Source organism: Nanorana parkeri, unplaced genomic scaffold, assembly GCF_000935625.1.
Source record: "Nanorana parkeri isolate BGI_ZX_2015 unplaced genomic scaffold, ASM93562v1 scaffold67, whole genome shotgun sequence".
NCBI classification, from domain to species: domain Eukaryota; kingdom Metazoa; phylum Chordata; class Amphibia; order Anura; family Dicroglossidae; genus Nanorana; species Nanorana parkeri.
The window spans coordinates 2,557,220-2,575,907 of record NW_017306335.1 but is presented as its reverse complement, the minus strand read 5'-3'; the positions used below and the strand labels follow the sequence as shown (position 1 = coordinate 2,575,907).

The window sequence follows — 18,688 nt, the reverse complement described above, 5'->3', positions numbered from 1 at the left end:
GGAAATTTGGATGTGTCCGAATTTCAGAAAATTTGTCCGAATTTTGATTCAGATTTGTAAAATAAATACCTGGAGTTGTTACACTGACACAATACTTAGCCTGCATGTACTTAAAGTGACATTAAATCCTCAGATTTTTTTACATAAACCAATACTGTAATGTGTGCCTTACTGTAATACATGGTAGTTTCCCTTCTCTTTGCTGCTCTTCCTTTTAAATCCTTATCTCTTCTCATGCTGGGCAGAACTTCTGTTTTGCAGCAGACTGCCTTGTCTCTGGAATGGATACATGGTGTCTGTGTGTAGGTTCACAACCTGAGCCAGCACTACAGGAAGAGGCACTCAGCTGCAAAGGGAAGTTCTCCCCAAGCATGAGAAGAGATAAAGATTTAAAGGAAGAGCAGCAAAGAGAAGGGAAACAACCATGGATTACAGTAAGGCCCACATTACAGTATTGGTTTATGTTAAAAAATCTGAGGGTTTAATGTCACTTTAACAAAAAATATATCTACAGCTAGGTCCACTTCTAGGTTTCCCTACTTTTAGGCTAGGTTCACACCTAGGCGACACCTCACCGCATGGCAATCGTGCACGATTCCGCATGAATTGCCGCACGGTCACTCAGGAGTCACCAAGGTGTGAACCGATTGCGCTATAGGCGCCATTATTTTCTAATGGCACCCCAGTCGCGCCAGGCGGATCGCGCGGTTTCCCGCCACGATTCCGCCACGTGCTTCCGAACACGATTGCGGCTAAAACAGCCGCGCATTCTGTATTGCAAAAAAAAGGTACTTGTACCTTTTTTAGCGATTGTCGCAGGCATGTCACCCCATTGAAATCAATGGGGCCGTGCGGCAATCGCTGCCTGTATTGTACAGGACCGCGTGTCCCGGGTGTCGTGTGGTGTAGTGCAGGTGTGAACCTAGCCTCATAATTACTCTTGCAGCTGGGAGTCAGCACTAAGACATCCCCTGAGGTCTCACAGTCACAGGTGCTGATCTATTAACTGTGCAAGCTGTAAGCAAATACCTACTCTTGCCTCTGAAGTTAATCCTGTTCTTGGTGAGGTAGTTTGACATGCATCACCTTGCATCTCATTTTGTAATGCCCAGGGTCTGATCGAACTATATGCATATCCAGGCTCTATCATGTTGGGGGCATGCACATACATATGTAAATAATGACTTATTACATATCATGTGTCTAATGTTTTAGAGAGCTCCCTTAAGAACTGGCCTTGGAGCTTCTACAACAATATATATATATTTTGCTGCCAGTTTATACTCCGCTAATTTTAATCTTGTGAATTTGTCTCATCCACAGCTTCACTTGGTATGAAAAATGTTGACATCTCACTGGAGTGTCCCTTTATGGTCCGGAATGTTTAATTACATAGTTACATAGTATTTGAGGTTGAATAAAGGTTGAATAAAGACACAGGTCCATCAAGTTCAACCTACAATATGGTGATACAATCTTGGGAACCAACTGCATGTAGTCCCTGCTGGTTTCCTAGAAACACATAAAAAGAACTGATTCTTCGCAGATTCAGGAAAAAGTCAGCAGTGAAGGCATTTATTATAGAATGTCCTGGCTCACTAGTCATATACCGTGTTTCCCCGAAAATAAGACACTGTCTTATATTTTTTGGGGCTCAAAAAAACACACTAGGTCTTATTTTCGGGGTAGGTCTTATTTTTTTTTAAATGTACAACAATCCACACTTATTCATGTACAAAAATATGGTGATCAAGGCAATCAGGGGTGCCGTACCTTTCCAAGAGCAATTTGCTAACCAATCGCTGGCCAGAATGAGCGAGTGCATTTGGTATCACTTCGCCTGTGACAGGAGCCGGCGCTATAGAGGATGCATCGGCTTATGCGGCTCTGCTTCCTCGGGTGCCGCCTCGCTTCCTCTAGCGCTGGCTTCGTTGGCACAGCTGATTCTCTCCCGCCTCTCCTGCGGCTCTTCAAGTCCCCTCTTATGCCACCACCGGCCCTGGGAATCGTCACAACTAGGTCTTATTTTAGGGGTAGGTCTTATTTTCGGGGTAGGTCTTATTTTCGGGGAAACAGGGTAATATGCTGAAAAATAACCTGATCTGTAGAAGATATAGCCTTACAGCTCTTCATTCATATATGAGGTCCTCATATATATATATAATGTGTATCTCTTATCTCATTTATTTTTATTATTCTATTTCCTTAATAGCTATTGGAAAAGTAATTTTGAATAATGTAGACAATTCTCCAGTTTATTAATAAGCATCAATAAGCTTAATCAATAAGCATCTAGCAAATCCATTTACTGTCTCTTTCTCTCTCTCTCTCTCTCTCTCTCTCTCTCTCTCTACATTCTCTGTCACTCTGTCACTCTCTTCTCCTCTCTCTCTCTCTCTCTCTCTCTCTCTCTGCGTCTCCCTGTGTCCCTGCCTTTCTCCTTGCCTCTCTCACTCTTTGTCATTCTCTTGTAGACATGTGCACTGCCAAAAAATTTGTTTCGTTCTGATTCGGATTTTGTGTTATTTCGTTTTTCAGGATTCAGGATTCGGGTGTTAAAGTCAATTCGGATTCGGAATTCGGATTTGGACTAAGTTCGTTCGAACGTTCGTTCCGTTTTCGTTTCTTATTCGTTTCGTTCAGCGTTCGTTCGTTTGCAGCAAAGTGACATTTGAGGGGGGAAAATGTTTTTCTCCTTCTCTAATGTCACTTTGCTCCAACGTACGAACGAATAAGAAATGTAAACGAAACGAACGTTCGAACGGACTACCGCTAACGAATTTCGGAAATGGAAATTCGGATTTGTTTGCATTCGTTATATCTGTAATTATATCTGTAATTCGGAATTCGGATACATCAGAATTTCCGAAAATTCGTCCGAATTTCGATTCGGAACGAAACGAATCGCACATGTCTACTCTCTTCCCCCTCCTTTCTTTCTCTCTCTCCTCCCTTTCTCTCCCTTTCTCCTCTCTCTCTTTTCCTCTCTCTCTTTATCTCTCTCTTTTCCCTCTCCCCTTTCCTCTCCTTGTGCCCCTACCTCTCTGTCTTTGTCACCCCCTCCTTTCTCCTACTCTTTCTCTCTCCTCTCTTTATCTCCCTCCCTCTTTCCTTCTCTTTTTTTCTCCAGCTCTGTCCTTCTTTCTCTCTCTTTCTCCCTCTCCCTGTGTCCCTACCACTCCTTATGTCTCTCTCTTTGTCACACTCTCTCCTCTACCTAATTCTCTCTCTCCCTCTCGCTGCTTTATTTTCTCTCACTCCCTCTTTCTATCACCTCTCTCTTCTCTCTTACTCTCCCTCTCTCCTCCTTTCTCTCCCCCCCCCTCTCTCTCACACACTCCCTCTCTCTTATCTCTCTCTTATCTCTCCTCCCTCCCTCTCTCTTGCTCTCTCTATCTCCTTCTCTCTTCTTCCCTACCTCTCTCTCCCTTCCCCCTCCCTCTCTCTTCTCTCACTCATCTTTGAAGAAATTCACATTTTCACCAAATGCTTGTCATAACAGAATTATCGCCAGCTCCTCGAACTTCAAAACTGGTTTATTTAAAGGTCTGCTCATTAAGAATCGATCTTGCTGTCAAGACAGCACAGGCTCTATAGTGGGTGCAGGGATATACACTTAATAAAACCTCATTAAGTATCCTCATCTTCTTAAAATGTCAAACAACAAAAAAATACTGTCTGAAAAACTATAAATATGAATTAACGGGTGGGATAATGAGATTAGATTTTAAAATCAATCTTTCTTATTTCTTAACGACCAGGTCCACCCAAAAGTGGCATTTCATTTTAAGGTGGAGCCAGGCCATTGAACCCTCTTATATGTTTCTGGGATGCCTGCTGTGAGATTTCAGCTGCAGAGTTTAGGTGGGAAGAGCTGTTAATATAGAAATCTGGTTGTGGCAAAGGCCCTGAGATACAAAAGAACAGCTGATAATTGCCTTTTTCCATCTGTAACATTGTGTCCATTCTTCGGGAGTAAGATGACATTTCTGTTTCCATGTTTGTCTCAGTTTGTTGTGACTTTCTGGCTTCTTCGCAGATTTTACTAGCTGTTATTAGTTAGCTGTACATATAGTTGCCCCATATGGGTGATATTTTTTTCATCTCTGTTTTCAATATAACCAACAACATATAAATATCATATAATATAATACGTGTGTACTGTATATGATCATATCCTGCACGGTCACCTCATCTGGCAAAAGCAGGTGCAAAGCTTAACTGGATGACATGTATGTGTATAGTAAACCACTCCCATAAAATCCTATTTACACCTTTATATTCTTTTTCCCATCTCAGTGCTGCTGTTCTCCATCAAGCTTGTTCGGCCATTTCCTACTTCCCCCCTACATGCACTTGCTCCAGTGTCAGCTGCACATCATTGCTCTGGACTGGCATCCTGATAGTGACACAGATGGGCCATGCCTGCACAATCTGTATCAGCACCAGGGCCAGGTTTATATTTTTTTGTCCCCCATGAATTTACCAAGACTTACAATGTTATAACTTCAGCAAGATCATAACCATACTTGCAGGATTTGAACCAAAACAACATTAACACCATTAACACAATAACAACCAGTATCAAGGTCGCAGAGACAACATAAGTAGTTATTTCCCTATTGACACAACCAGAAACATGTCATCAGAGACACAACTAGTACCATATTGACAGAACCAGAAGCATGTCAACAGAGACACAACTAGTACCATATTAAGACCTCCAGAAGCATGGCAATAGAGACACAATTATTCCCATAATGACACAACCAGAAGCATGTCATCAGAGACCCAACTAGTACCATATTGACACAACCAGAAACATGTCAACAGAGACACAATTATTTCCATATTGACACAACCAGAAGCATGTCATCAGAGACACAACTAGTACCATATTGACACAACCAGAAACACGTCATCAGAGACACAACTAGTACCATATTGGCACAACAATTATTTCCGTATTGACACAACCAGAAACATGTCATCAGAGACACAATTATTCCCATATTGACACAACCAGAAACATGTCATCAGAGACACAATTATTCCCATATTGACACAACCAGAAACATGTCATCAGAGACACAATTATTCCCATATTGACACAACCAGAAACATGTCATCAGAGACACAATTATTTCCATATTGACACAACCAGATACATGTCAGCAGAGATGCATCTAGTACAGAAACAACCAAGAAATCTGTCCAGGAAAATACAATCAGTTCCATACTAACATAACCAGAAACTTGGAAGAAAGAAGGCAGCACCAATCCACTGATGGGTGTACAGAAGACACACTAGTGGTTGTTCTACACCTTTTGCAGGCTATCAGAGGTCCCCCTTTATCAGGTCTGGAATACCATCATATGATCAAGAAGAGGTCTGGACTAGGAAAGGATATTCAGAAAAGAATTATAGACTGAGACTAGCACTGCATCTGTTCCAGCTTTTAGTTTAGCTTAGTTTCATCAGGGAGGCTGTGATCTACAAAGTCCCCATTGATGGTCTACTTTTGTGTTATGGGCAGTGTTTTCTGTCTCCAGACATCTGCAAGGCAACCAATCATCTTCTAGAAAGGGAAAAATCCAAAGTGACACCGGTCATAAGGTAAAGGGAGGGATCAGCCTCATCTATATTGTGTTGTCTTTGAGAAGCCCCATGAATAACAATCAATAGAAACAATAACCAATTTTCTGTCATTCTTGGGCTTCCCATTAGTTTTATTGCCAGTGAAGGAATAAGGTTTCAGGATAGTGGTATTTTATTTTAATGGAAGGTGAAAGTCCAACTCAAACCATATGGTCATAGACAGAGTGGAGTGGAGAAGGGTTAGAACCTCTATTCGGCTTTTAAATTATCTTTAAATTCTCACACCTTTCCATCTCTTTACAGTCTTGTTTTCCTGAATGTTATGATTTGTGACTAATTTATTTTTCCTGGGAAATGCTGTAAAATACCCTTTTCCGGAAAGTCTGCTTCCCGCGCACCCCTATGGTTGGCATACCACTTTAAAGGAACTTATTTTCTTTCCTTTTCTGTGATGTAAAGGTGGAATCCCCCTTTTGGTTATAAAATTGTATAGCTTGTTACAAAATTCACTAACCCCTTTGTAACATGTTTGCAGGGGAGGAAGATTTGAGAGATAATTGTATCTTACGGAAAACCCCAGGGCTCGGAGCAACATATTGACAATGAGAACTGCCTGTCAGAGTAACAAGTTCTGTTTCCATAGCAGCCAGAGAAACATAAATGCTTTTCTACACATCAGTCATGTTCATTGTATGCTAATTTTACAGAATGGATAAAACTCCAATAAGTCTCATCTTCAGGGCCACTGCATCAAAGCCACACAGCGATATTGACCAATCCCTCTGTAATAATTGTGGGTGGCGCTACTATGGCCACTTTTAAAAAATACAATTTTTAAAGGAGCAGTGATTTAACATCACTTAAAATGAAACATTAAAAATGAAAAATTCCTTTATATATGGTGCCTGGGGGGGTCCCCTTTCACTGACCGTAAAGTGGCGCATCTGTATGATGTATAGAACCTGCTGAAGCAAAAATGACATTTATATACATTTTATTGATATTTATATAGAACTCTAATATATACAGAAGTCTGATCTACAGAAGTCTGAGAGATATATATGTATATATATCTCTCAGACTTCTGTAGTATATATATATATATATATCTCAGACTTCTGTATATATTAGAGTTCTATATAAATATCAATAAAATGTATATAAATGTCATTTTTGCTTCAGCAGGTTCTATACATCATACAGATGTGCCACTTTACAGTCAGTGAAAGGGGACCCCCTAGGCACCATATATAAAGGAATTTTTTATTTTTAATGTTTCATTTTAAGTGATGTTAAATCACTGCTCCTTTAAAAATTGTATTTTTTAAAAGTGTTTTTTTCATTAATACATGTCCCCCAGGGCAGTACCCGGACCCCCATACACTTTTTATGGCCAATTAATTGCATATAAGGCTTCAAAATGGGGACATTTAATTTTCTGAGTTCTACCCCCCATAGACTTGCATTGAGTTCTAAGTTCGAATTAGAACTTTTTCCATGTTCGAAAGTTCGAGTTAGAACCGAACACGGGGGTGTTCGGCTCATCCCTATTTATGATATGCAGTGTACTGAGCAAGCTACATGTCACTCAGGTATGGGGCACTTCTACTTGAAACAAGCAAAACATATTCATGAGAGAAACTATAAATGCTTTCCAACAGTTCTGACTTACAGTAAACCAGGTTTACATTTGCTTTATGTATTTAGACAGTCTCAACAGTGCTCTACAGATCCATATATATAATTCCCTGTAATTACTTTTATATTCTAATGTGCCCTACAATAGCCACACACAATCCAGGGTCAGTTTGGTCAGATACTAATGACCCTGCCACTATGATTTTGTATTGTGAAAGGAAACCAGTGGACATGCAGGAAGCCCATACAGGAACAACATACAAACCCCATGCAAGAATCAAAACCAAGATAGGCATGTTTATCACTTAGCCACTGCAATGCCGCACTTTGCATATCATCATTGACCATTTTACACAGTGTTATTAAAAATAGAGTCTATTCTACATGTATTTTGCCCTCCTTGGTTCCCATATTTCCCCATGGTTCCCTCTAAATTATTAAATAAAACCTTCGGTTTTCATGACATACCTTATTTTTACCTTATTATATGACAGCATCACTGGGTCTCTGTGCTTCTTTATGCAATGCAGGCAGATCATTGCTTTCTGAGGGCTTGTTTACACCATAAACAGTATGTTCCAGAGCGGTCAGCTGCTGGAACGCACTGTATCGCATCCCGGCCGGCTTCCTGCATTTAGGGGCGGGAGGGGGCGTGACGGTGCATTGAAGTCAATGGCACTGCAGCCATGCCCCTTGCCCACAGTGTGATCGCCCACACCAGAACGTGTGGCACATCAGTTCCTGCATTCCGGTCCAGTGCGATCTGAAAAAATGCTGCAAGCACAATTTTTGCAGATCGCACTGGACCAGAACGCAGGCACTGATGTGCCACGCATTCTGGTGCATGCGATCGCACTGCGGGTGGGGGGCATGGTTGCGGTGACATTTACTTCATTGCACCGCTATGCCCCCTCCCACCCCTGAACGTAGGAAGCTGGCAGGGATGCGATACAGTGCGTTCCAGCAGCTGACCGCTTTGGAACGCACTGTATATGGTGTGAACAAGCCCTAAACATACATTACTTTCTGAAAACAGTAAGCAGTGGTAATGCTCACATGTGATGCTGAGCCTCAGTAATTGAAAGGACTGAAATCCAATAAATGAAAGCGGCGGGCCAGGGACAATCAGGCTAGGGAGAGAAAGCGTTAGAGGTCCTCCAGCCAGGAAATGAGGCGGGCTCTATCTGACTTGTTGCAGCTTCTAATGCACTTTGTGAGAAAATCACAGTGTGCAGTGAAATCACAGTAAACAATTTCAGAACAGAAGAGGAGCCGGTACAACTGTACAAGACTGAATTTAATACTGGAGTTCAGCTTTAAGTAAACCAGTGTGTTTCACAAGCAAGGATTAACTACCATGAATCAATCCTACTTACAACACCTCTCACCATAATCCTTTCCATGCAGCCACTATAATCAAACACAGCTTAATATGAATTTCAAATTATTGTTACAGAGATGCCAAAACCTAATTTGTAATCATTTTAGCAGGTATTGATAGATTACAATACAGGTACAAAATGGCATGAGTTTATACAGTACATGCTGATTTGTTCTGTAAAGTGTACCTGTGGTGGCAGAAACCACATGAAATGCCAGTTATGTTGTACTGCAGTCAGGCCAAAGCCTCCGATGCTCTGAAACGCTAACAACAACCAACCAGCAACTGTTGCCATAAGGCACTGTAAACCTATATCTATAGGTGGCACAGATGAAGGGGCAACTTTTTCTTATTGAGTTATTGGGCAATTATTTTTTTCTTAGCTATAAACAGTCAACTCACATTAGCCTATTTACACATTGTGAAAAAATCTAAGACATATTAGGACCAGCAAAACAAGAACATGTTCTTTGTGGGGCAGGTGGTTCTAGAAGAGGGGTTATTACTATGGGGCCAAAGGCTTTGAATCAACTGATGGAAATCCATCTCTAGCAATAATCTTGCAATGTCATCAGCTCTGCCCACCCAACTGCTGTACCATGCTATATGGGTGCCAATCAAATGAATGGCAACGCAACGCACCTAGTACGCTAATGCACGATAGGTGTGTTGTACAATAGCGTGTATTAATGGCATGAAATCGTGTGATTAATGCTACGCTCAGATGTGAACAGGTCCTAAGGAAATAGGTGAAATAGGAATAACGCGTCTTTTGGGTGTTTCTCTTCAAACCCAGAACACTAAAATTTCATACAATTTTAACATAATAAAGTATTTTAAAATTAATTTTAATCTATTTATTTATATATAAATATATATATATTTATTTTCTTTGAACTATTATCTAATTATTTATCTTTAAATCTGCAGCTGTTGCTAAATCCCCGATGATTTTGCTATATAGTTCAGACACTTCCTTTCATAAGGTGACGACCCTCTGTCCCTGCCTCCCAATTGTGCTCCTGCATTGTCACCTTGTCACATGGGCCTTCCAATAAAGACTACAAGTGGTCATTTTAACAAGCAGTACACAGGCATGGCCCGCTGTTGTCACCTTTAGGAAACCCACCCAGAGAAATGCTATGCAGCCATCACGTTGGCTGCAAAGAGGCTACAGGAGATCAACAGTGCTGAGATAACAGAGTAAAAAAAGCAAGAAAATAGCTGATAAATATAACAAAATGGCAGGAATGGCAGGAGCTTAGCAGAACAGAGATGCACCAAAGGATAAAAAAAATTAAAAACAGCATATTGTTAAAAAAAACATGCTGTGTATTTTTGATACACAGTGCTTTAGTAAAGGAAATGTCTTTCAGTTGCTTACCATAACAAATATGTGAAATGCAAAACATAAAAGAAAAAACAGGAAGCTTTTCATTCTCCAACCTGTACTAGGAGAAGAGAGCTTGGAGTATGAATGGATACTAAGAGACTCCTACACAACCTCTGCTCCAGTGATGGAACAGTCTACATTCTATTGTTACATTGACTCTCTATCTGCCTTCCATTCACAAAACAAGCTTTTTAGTGACTGCAAACCTCTATAGTGCTGCTGGAGTGATCAAGAAGGTCATCTATGATCAGTCCTGGCATGTTCAATGCACAGCAACGACTGTAGAAGAGGTGACTCACTCAGTCTACAAAGCAACAAGTGTTCTCCTGAAACAGAGACGCTGTAATCACAACATAATTACATATGAGAGGTATGCAGCCGGTGCTGCTTGCTATAATCCAGTAACCCCAACATTTCATTTACACATGGCTGGCTGCCTATGAAAAAGGCATTCAGTTTCATCTGCCTATTGCTGTGCATAATAAAACTGGCCCCAAAGGAAGCAAGGAATAGACGCTGAGCAATTATTTTTCCATAGATGTGGAATTCTGAAATTGATGGTTTTCATTAACTAATGACTTGCAGGGTGACCTTCGATGGACTTCGACACCCCATATCCTTTCACCTCACTGTAGCAGATAGCACATTTAACATGATAATCATCTTATGACAGAGCCCCTGTCAGTGTAATATCATTGGGAGCACACAATAATATTACAGGGGCAGAAAGTGGAGGTTAGGATGCAAAGCAGAGTCATATTAAAAGGGATAATGGCAAAATGATGGCACACGTGTTATGATTTGGCCACAGATTTGCGGAAATGTGAGGAAAGAATATTAAAAAACTGGGATGGTCTTTGAGCTGAGAGGATACTTGGAGTATTGGGGTAATGGGTATATACAGGGAGTGAATACTAGGGTGATGGCAGTATAATATTGGGGTAAAGGGAAGAAATTCCAACTGTACTGTACAGGCAGCACAATAATGGGGTGAAGGGTATAATCTATTCAGACAGGGCAGGCAGTAAAAATATTGGGGCGATGGGTATATTCTATTTTGACCATGCAGGCAGTAAAAATATTGGGGCGATGGGTATATTCTATTTTGACCATGCAGGCAATAAAATATCAGGGTGATGGATATATGCTAACAGTACAAGTATTGTGGTGGTCTGGGAGTTAGGAGGTACACTGCAGCTGAGAAATGGGGTGATCTGAATATTCAGGAAGTAGACAACGATGTACTTTTTAGATGATAGTTATATTCTATTTAAATCATGTAGGCAATATAATATTAGGGTGATGACTATATTCTGACAGTACATATTGGGATGGTTTGCAAGTTAGGAGGTACACAGCAGTTGAGAAATGGGGTGATATGAATATTCAGGAAGTAAACAACAATGTAATTTTGGGGTGATGGGTATATTTAATCAAAACAATCATATTGGGGTGAATTGCATTTTTGGAGTACATAGCATTGCGTTATTGGGAAAATCTGATATTGGCAGCATAAAGCAGTGAGGCATTCACCAAACATTCATTGCTGGTGAATCAATCACTGTAACTTTAAAACGATATATTGAGACTGTGCATGCATTATGGGGGTACGCAGTAGCATAATTTGTGGGTGATGCACATTCATAGGTACACAGTAGTATATAGCTGGGGTGATTTCATTTTGGTTCTAGGGGTAACCCGACGTGCTCCATCAGCAAGGCAGAGCACGCTCAGCCCCTGACATATCAGGTAAAATAATTTCCTTTCAGGAGATTCCTCGGATGTGGAAGGGGAGAAAGTTGAACTGTCTTGACGCCCACACAGTCTGCAGCTTTATTAATCCGGATCGCAGTCTCCTCCAGTCTCTGTTGACTGAGGCTGACAGGGACCACACAGCATCCAGAAAGACACCCAGGATGGAGAAACTGGGAGTTCGCAGAGGGGACCCAGGGATGGATGGAGATAGATCAAGAAGGTGGTATAGGGGGGTAATGGGATCAGACTGGTCAGGTGGAGAGGTTAGTTAAGAAATTCGGGGTAGGCAGCTTGAGATAGAATATAGTCTCTAAGGCTGTCTGCTAATTGACTCACATAACCTTCCTAGGCAAAACAAGCTTCCCTTCCCTCTGGAGAAAAGGGCATCAGTTGCAGAGGATTTCACACCATGCTGGGAAACTACCGCCACCTCTACCACCATGCTCATTATGGGTTGGGAGTTCTTAGTGAATTATTTTTTAAAAACTGGAAAAAAACATGATCTAAAGATGGCTGATACCTATAGCAACCAATCAGAATTCTTGGTTCTTTTAAAAAAAAATTAAATGCAAATGATTGCTATTGGCAGCAACTGCACTTTTTCCAGTGTTTATTCATCATGTGCCCAGCAATGATGGAATCACTTTGATTCTTTCTGATATGGAACTATTCATGAAAAAACAAAATGACAGAATGGCCCTAACCTTTCCATCTGTGAGGAGAGAGTGTTTTAAGTGTTGCATTTGGCTTTGTAGAAACATTAGAAGTCTAACCCTCTAAGTGTTGGTGGTGTCTGGGGATTCTGGTAGTGGGGATCCAGTGGTGTGGGTTAATTTATGGAACCCTAAAAGGTGGATAATTAGTGTGTAAGTGGCAGATAATCCATACAATTGGGTGAACTAAGAGCTGTGATACAGGATACTGTGATTAATAAAGTGGGGAATTAAAATTAAGGGGAACAACAGGTGGAATAAACTGAGAGCCAGATTGTGGCATTTAGGAGGGTCAACTATGAGATAGTAGTAATGCACTGTGAAGGGCTGGGGTCTCCTTCAGGTTCAGCAGTGAGGGTCAGTGTTGGGTGCACAGTGAAGGGCAAGGGTGGCTGCCAGGCTCACAGTGGGGTCACCTACCTGTGCTGCCTGCTCCATGATTGGTAGAGGGGAAGATTCCGGTGCACTTGTCCCATTCCACCTGCCCTCCCAGGCAGAGCTCCGACACGATCTGCAGCGCTTTCTGGCACAAGCTGACACCGTCCTCTTTATGGAAACTCATCTCCAATGCGACTGTCACTCCAGGACTTTATGTCATGGTCATCCACAGTCCCGGACACGAGTGGAAATCCACTGGCAGCATGCGGGATGCAGGCTGGAGAGGGGAACCAGGGCTTTTTCCTGTAGAAACTGTTGTTTTCAGTTGGCTCAGAATAAAATGTAGAGACTGCTACTATCAGGTTGGCACAGATGGCACTGGATGCCAGAGGGGAGCAGCGCTGGAGACTAGGGGAGAGGGGCACAGCTGGCACTGGCTGCCGTAGACTGGCACTCCTATAACAGAAGAGAGGCGCAGAGAGGGCATTAGCTGCAGGGGACTGGCACTCCCAGCAGGGTAGAGGGGCACAGCTGGTACTATTTGCAAGAAGGGCTCAGAGTCTACGAAAGAGATGCCAGAAGCATGCAGGAGATCACAGGTGGGCACTGTGGATTAGACTGGTGAACAGAACTGGTACTGGCTCAAAGAGTGGATCACAATCCTGCAGATTGTTAGCCAGAAACTGGGGTGGCTTCTCGACTTTCAGAGTTGATCCTGGTTGCAGAAGTGGATCGTGGCAAAGGATCAGATACCTGTTGCTGGAGTAAAATCAAGCTGATTCTGGCTGCAGACGTGAATCAGAGCTGGTTCTGGCTGCAGGAGCAGGTCAGAGATGTCAATGGCTGCAGAAGTGGGTCTTAAATGGTAGCAGCTGCAAAAGTGGGTGAGAGTCGTTTCTGCTTGCAGAAATGGGTTAGGGTTTGTTCTGAATGAAGGACGGGGTCATAACCGCTATGAATGGTGCACAGAACCGATACCTGTTGCAATAGTGGATAGAACAGAGCTCACTCGGATTGCAGGTGTGGGTCAGACTTGGTTCGGGCTACAAGAGTGGCTCATATGATTCTGTCTGTAGAAGTGGGTCAGTGCTGGTTCTTGCTGCAGAAGTGGGTCACACTTGGGTCTGGTTGCAAGAGTGAGTCAGCGCTGGTTCTGATTTCAGGAGTGACTCAGGAGTGGCTTCTGGATTTAGGTGTGGATAAGTACTGGCTTTAGAAGTGATGCGACATGGTGTAAGCTTTGCAACTGGATGAAAGCACACAGACTGGCACTCAAAGCCTCCAAAGTGGACTCAAGTTTGCATCAGAAATGAGAAAGACCACAGCAGAGAATCGGAACTGGAGCACACAGAGGCAGCAGAGACGAATGTTACACTCCAGGAGCAGAGCAGGATGGAAAGACCGGAGCTGGTAGCCCATGTAACTGGGTGCAGGAGGGCATCAGAGCCTGCGAAGGATTGCAGGAGGGTATCAGGAATGTTTCTGGCTTCTGCATGGCATCAGGGATGGTGCTGGCTGCAGGAGGGCATCAGGGATGGTGCTGGCTGAAGAAGGGGATCAGGAATGTGCTGGCTGCATGAGGGTAACAGGGATGGTGCTGGCAGCAAGAGGGTATCAGGGATGGTGCTCGCTGAAGGAGGGTTTCAGAGATGGTGCGGTCTGCAGGAGGGTATCAGGGATGGCGCTGGCTGCAGGAGGGCATCAGGGATGGTGTTGGGTGCAAGAGGGCATCAGGGATGTGCTGGCTGAAGGAGGGTATAAGGGATATGCTGGCTGAAGGAGGGTACCGGGGATGTGCTGACTGCTGGAGGATTTCAGTATGGGAGAGAGCCTGTTGCACACATCCTCTGGAAGTGGCTGCAGAAGTGTGATGGGGATGGAGAGAACCGGCACTCACATCCTCAGAGACTCACAGCCAGTACTTAGCAACGCTTTATGTAGCAGACAGAGGGGCTCCCGGCAGCGCCGGCACTCTGCACAGCTGGCCAATGGCAGAGAGGCAGGGAGGGAGCCACATGCTATATAGCTATATATTGGGGTGACTCAGTCAAGGAGGGGGGTCAGGTCATGGAGGGAGGGGGGTGTCTCTACTTAGGATCTTATATAACCATGAGGAGTTGAGTACAAGAGGGTGATGCGATCATACCGATCTATACTTATGACACCTCTAGTCTCATAAGGTAATTACCCCTATAGGATCTTGTATAACAGGAGCTGATTCCAGGAGGGAGATGTGATAATTGTGGGACCCCATATGGGAAGAGCATGCCTATAACAGGGTGTGCGTTTCTATAGAATTTCACCACAAAGGTTGTAACTGTATTCAGAACTCATATACTGAGTTTATACCTACGATTTCCTATACTTGCAGGATTTCAAAAATGTTGTTCATAACTTCAGGATTTTACATCTGACAGGTAAGTGCCAGGGGACCAGGATACTCAGAATTCCCCCTCTGGATGGAATATTTATTTGTTTATGTGACCTATAGAATCTGGATTTATAGGAATGTTACTGACACTTTTTTAATGTATAGGAGGGCTTAAAATGCCAATCCATCCAAAAGTTATAGTATAGTTATAAGTGGAGTCTGGTATACCTAATCAACCTTATACAGTATGCTTCTTATAATTCCCCACTCAGATCCTGCACATAGAGCTCTGGCTGTTTGTGCTCACCTTTGTGTGTTCCAGCACCTCCTTTTCTCCATAATATAAATAGAAATGGTTGAAGCCCCTCATAATAGTTACAGCAGGTGTGCAGACTCGATAACTCAGCACAGGAATGGTGGGAAACCTTCATAATGGGCACAGCAGGTGTGCAAACATAGGAACTCAGAGCATGAACGGTGGGAACCCCTCAAAATGGGCACGGCAGGTGTATAAAACTGGGAACTTATGGCGAAGGGATGGAGGGAGCCCCTCATATTGGGCACAAAAGGTGTACAGACCTGGTAATTTAGTAAATGGACCTTTCCAATAAAGTCCATGACAAATAGAAGAGACTGTGAAGTAGACATGTGCACTGCCCAAAAATTCGTTTTCTGACTATACAATGAACACAAAAAAAGTTTCCATTCGTTTCATCAAAGAAGATTAATTTTTCTGCTGTTTCAGATTCGGAGGCAACGAGACTCCGAATCTGAAGCCGCACACTGTGAATGCAGAACGAGTGAGGGCCATGTCGGCCGCCGGCGCCTTCTGTGCTTGTGCGCCGCCATCTTTGAGTGTATCTTGGTATACACCAAGATGGCGGCAATCGCATGTTTGGGTGCTGCCATCTTGGTGTATGCCAAGATTTACTCAAAGATGGCGGCGCGTCTGTGATATGGCCACTGGTACAGTAGAAAGGCATCATGGCACACTCACAAACCAGCATGTAAAACAACTTGTCTCACCACTAAGGACAATGACAGAGGTTTGGATACACGTCTTCTGCAAAGTATATGGCCACGGCTCGTTCAGTGTGTAACGTCACACTGAAAATGCATAACGAGTGGTGGCCATGTCGGCCACCGGCGCGTTCTGCGCTTGCGCACTTCCATCTTTGAGTGTATTTTGGTATACACCAAGATGGCGGTGCCCAACCATATGGGGTGTATACCAAGATATACTCAAAGATGGCGGCGCGCCTGCGCAGAACGCACCGGCAACCAGTATGGCCACCGCTCATTCTGCAAACGAATTTATGTATGCCCAAATATAGTTTTAGTATATTTGGGCATATAATAAATTTGTTATTTCGGATTCGGATGAACCACCAAATCAACTGAATTTCGTTGATTTGTAGGTTCGTCCGAATCCGAATGCACATGCCTACTGTGAAGGAGGTTAAGTCCCTGTTCACACATGCAGAACATGTGACCGCACGTTTGTGCACATTTTGCAGAGTGTTAGCCCATCATTTCAATGGGCTGCCCCACACACAATGTGACAAAGTTCATGCAGCAATCTGAGCTGCAAGCGTCACGCCTCTTTTGACTATGGGGTCTATTCACGAAGCTGCCGAGGGCAGCCGAGTGAATGACCGATCTGAAGTGAAGTGAGCCGAACACTGTTCGGCTATTCACTTCAGGCTGGTACGGCTAATTTCAGCCGTACATCGGCTGAAATCAGCCATACATCAGCTTGCTTCGCTTGTTGGGCACATGTCAATGCATGGGCAAAGATGTGAGCTTTACCAGCCGTGTTTTTCCCCATAGTTTTCCTGAGGGTAACGGGAGGACACAAACTAGCGTCCTCCTGTCACCCTAGGCTCAGTATACCGCAAGCTACAGCTTGCAGTATACTGAGACGCGGCAGCCAGGATGGATCCCGACTTTACTGTCGAGATCCACACAGCTGCGGGATTGACAGCTGGCTCAGCCTATCTAGAGGCAGAGCCAGCTGTGCCCGCCCCCTCCCCCATCCATTCCGCCAGTCAGCGCTGGAGGATCGGAGCGGGGAGGGGGGGATACCTGCAGGGAGCCGTGACTGACAATCACGGCTCTCTGCAGGGAGATGATCGAGAAGTGAGCGAGCGACGGTATGTGTTCGCTCACTTCCCGATCTATAGAGCCAACGTGTGACAGTTTCATTGTCACAGGTCGGCTAGAACTATGAGGATGAGTGATTTTCACCCACCTCATAGTTCTCCTTTAAGCCCTGCTTTGGGCAAGCAGAGCTAAATGTACATCGGGGAAGTCGCCTCTTGCATTGTACAATTGATCTCGGCGATGTCGCCGAGATCACTTGTATCAGCCTGCATACAGGAGGGCGCATTGAGGAACCTGGCATTGGGGCAGCAGACAGAGTAAATCCGGCCTTGTTCTTATCTGCAACACTTTTACTATCTGTTGCTAATGTTGTGATAACTTCATAAAGAAATATCGCCATATTGTTGTTAAGGAAAGTGGATGTTAGATAAGCGCTCTTCCGTTTTTGGAGTAAATTGTGCGACGATTGTGTCAGGTTTGCAACAGATTCATCTGCACTGTACATGGATCTGTAGCAAGTTACACCATTTGTGGCACAAACGCAGAACAGATTTCTAACCAGTATCTACGACATTCTTTATGAATTTCACAGAATGGGGAGGATTTATGAAAACTGGAGCAGACAAAATCTGGAGCAGTTGCCTATGGCAACCAATCAGCTTCTCTCTCTTCAGTTTGTTCAGTTAAGCTTTGAAAATGAAAGGTGGATGCTGATTGGTTGCCATGCACAGCTGCTCTAGATTTTGTCTGGTCCAGTTTTGAGAAATTCCCTGTATTTTGTCACTTCTTCACATCTGGGCAAAGTAAAACAAAAATTTCAGTACATCTCTGCAACACATTTCACCATGTTGTTCAAGTACAGAAAAATACCTGGTGAGCCTACCAGAAATCCAGTGAGCTCTTGGCTTCCGGTAGTAAGTTGACGACACAGTGTCTCTTCTGCATTGAAATACCTATCAGTGTTTAACCTGCTGGGCTACAGAACAACCTTAATTTATGTAATGGAGACGAGAAGATGAGGAGGGGTTCGGTAGTCCAGCAGAGGAAAACTGGGAAGGCCTGACAACACTGCTCGGAATTTTAATGCAGCAGAGACACGGTGTTGTCAGCTCAAACAGGAAATTAGGAGCTCACTGGATTTCTGGCAGATCTACATGTATTTTTCTGTACTTGCAGCATTTTAAAAGTGACCTCAAAATGGGAAAATATGCATGTATGTCAGAGATGTACTGCTGATTTGTTTTCCAAGACAGTTGAAGATAAAAACCTTGTTTCATTCAATAGTTTTTTTTTTTAAATAAACATGCACATGGGGCCAGCCATATTAACTCATTACACATACAGGCTTCCTGCTTTG

The 18,688-nt window shown here is 43.3% G+C and overlaps 1 protein-coding gene across 1 annotated transcript in view; it reads right to left on the bottom strand.

Annotated features, from left to right (window-relative positions):
* Nucleotides 1-13,262, bottom strand: part of SYT10 (synaptotagmin 10) — a 45,525-nt gene extending 32,263 nt beyond the window's left edge. The window contains exon 1 of the mRNA XM_018576450.1: nt 12,900-13,262. Within this exon, the coding sequence (XP_018431952.1) occupies nt 12,900-13,041 (142 nt within the window). The 5' untranslated portion in view covers nt 13,042-13,262. The remainder of the gene's footprint in view (nt 1-12,899) is intronic.
* Between the last annotated feature and the right edge of the window lie 5,426 nt (nt 13,263-18,688).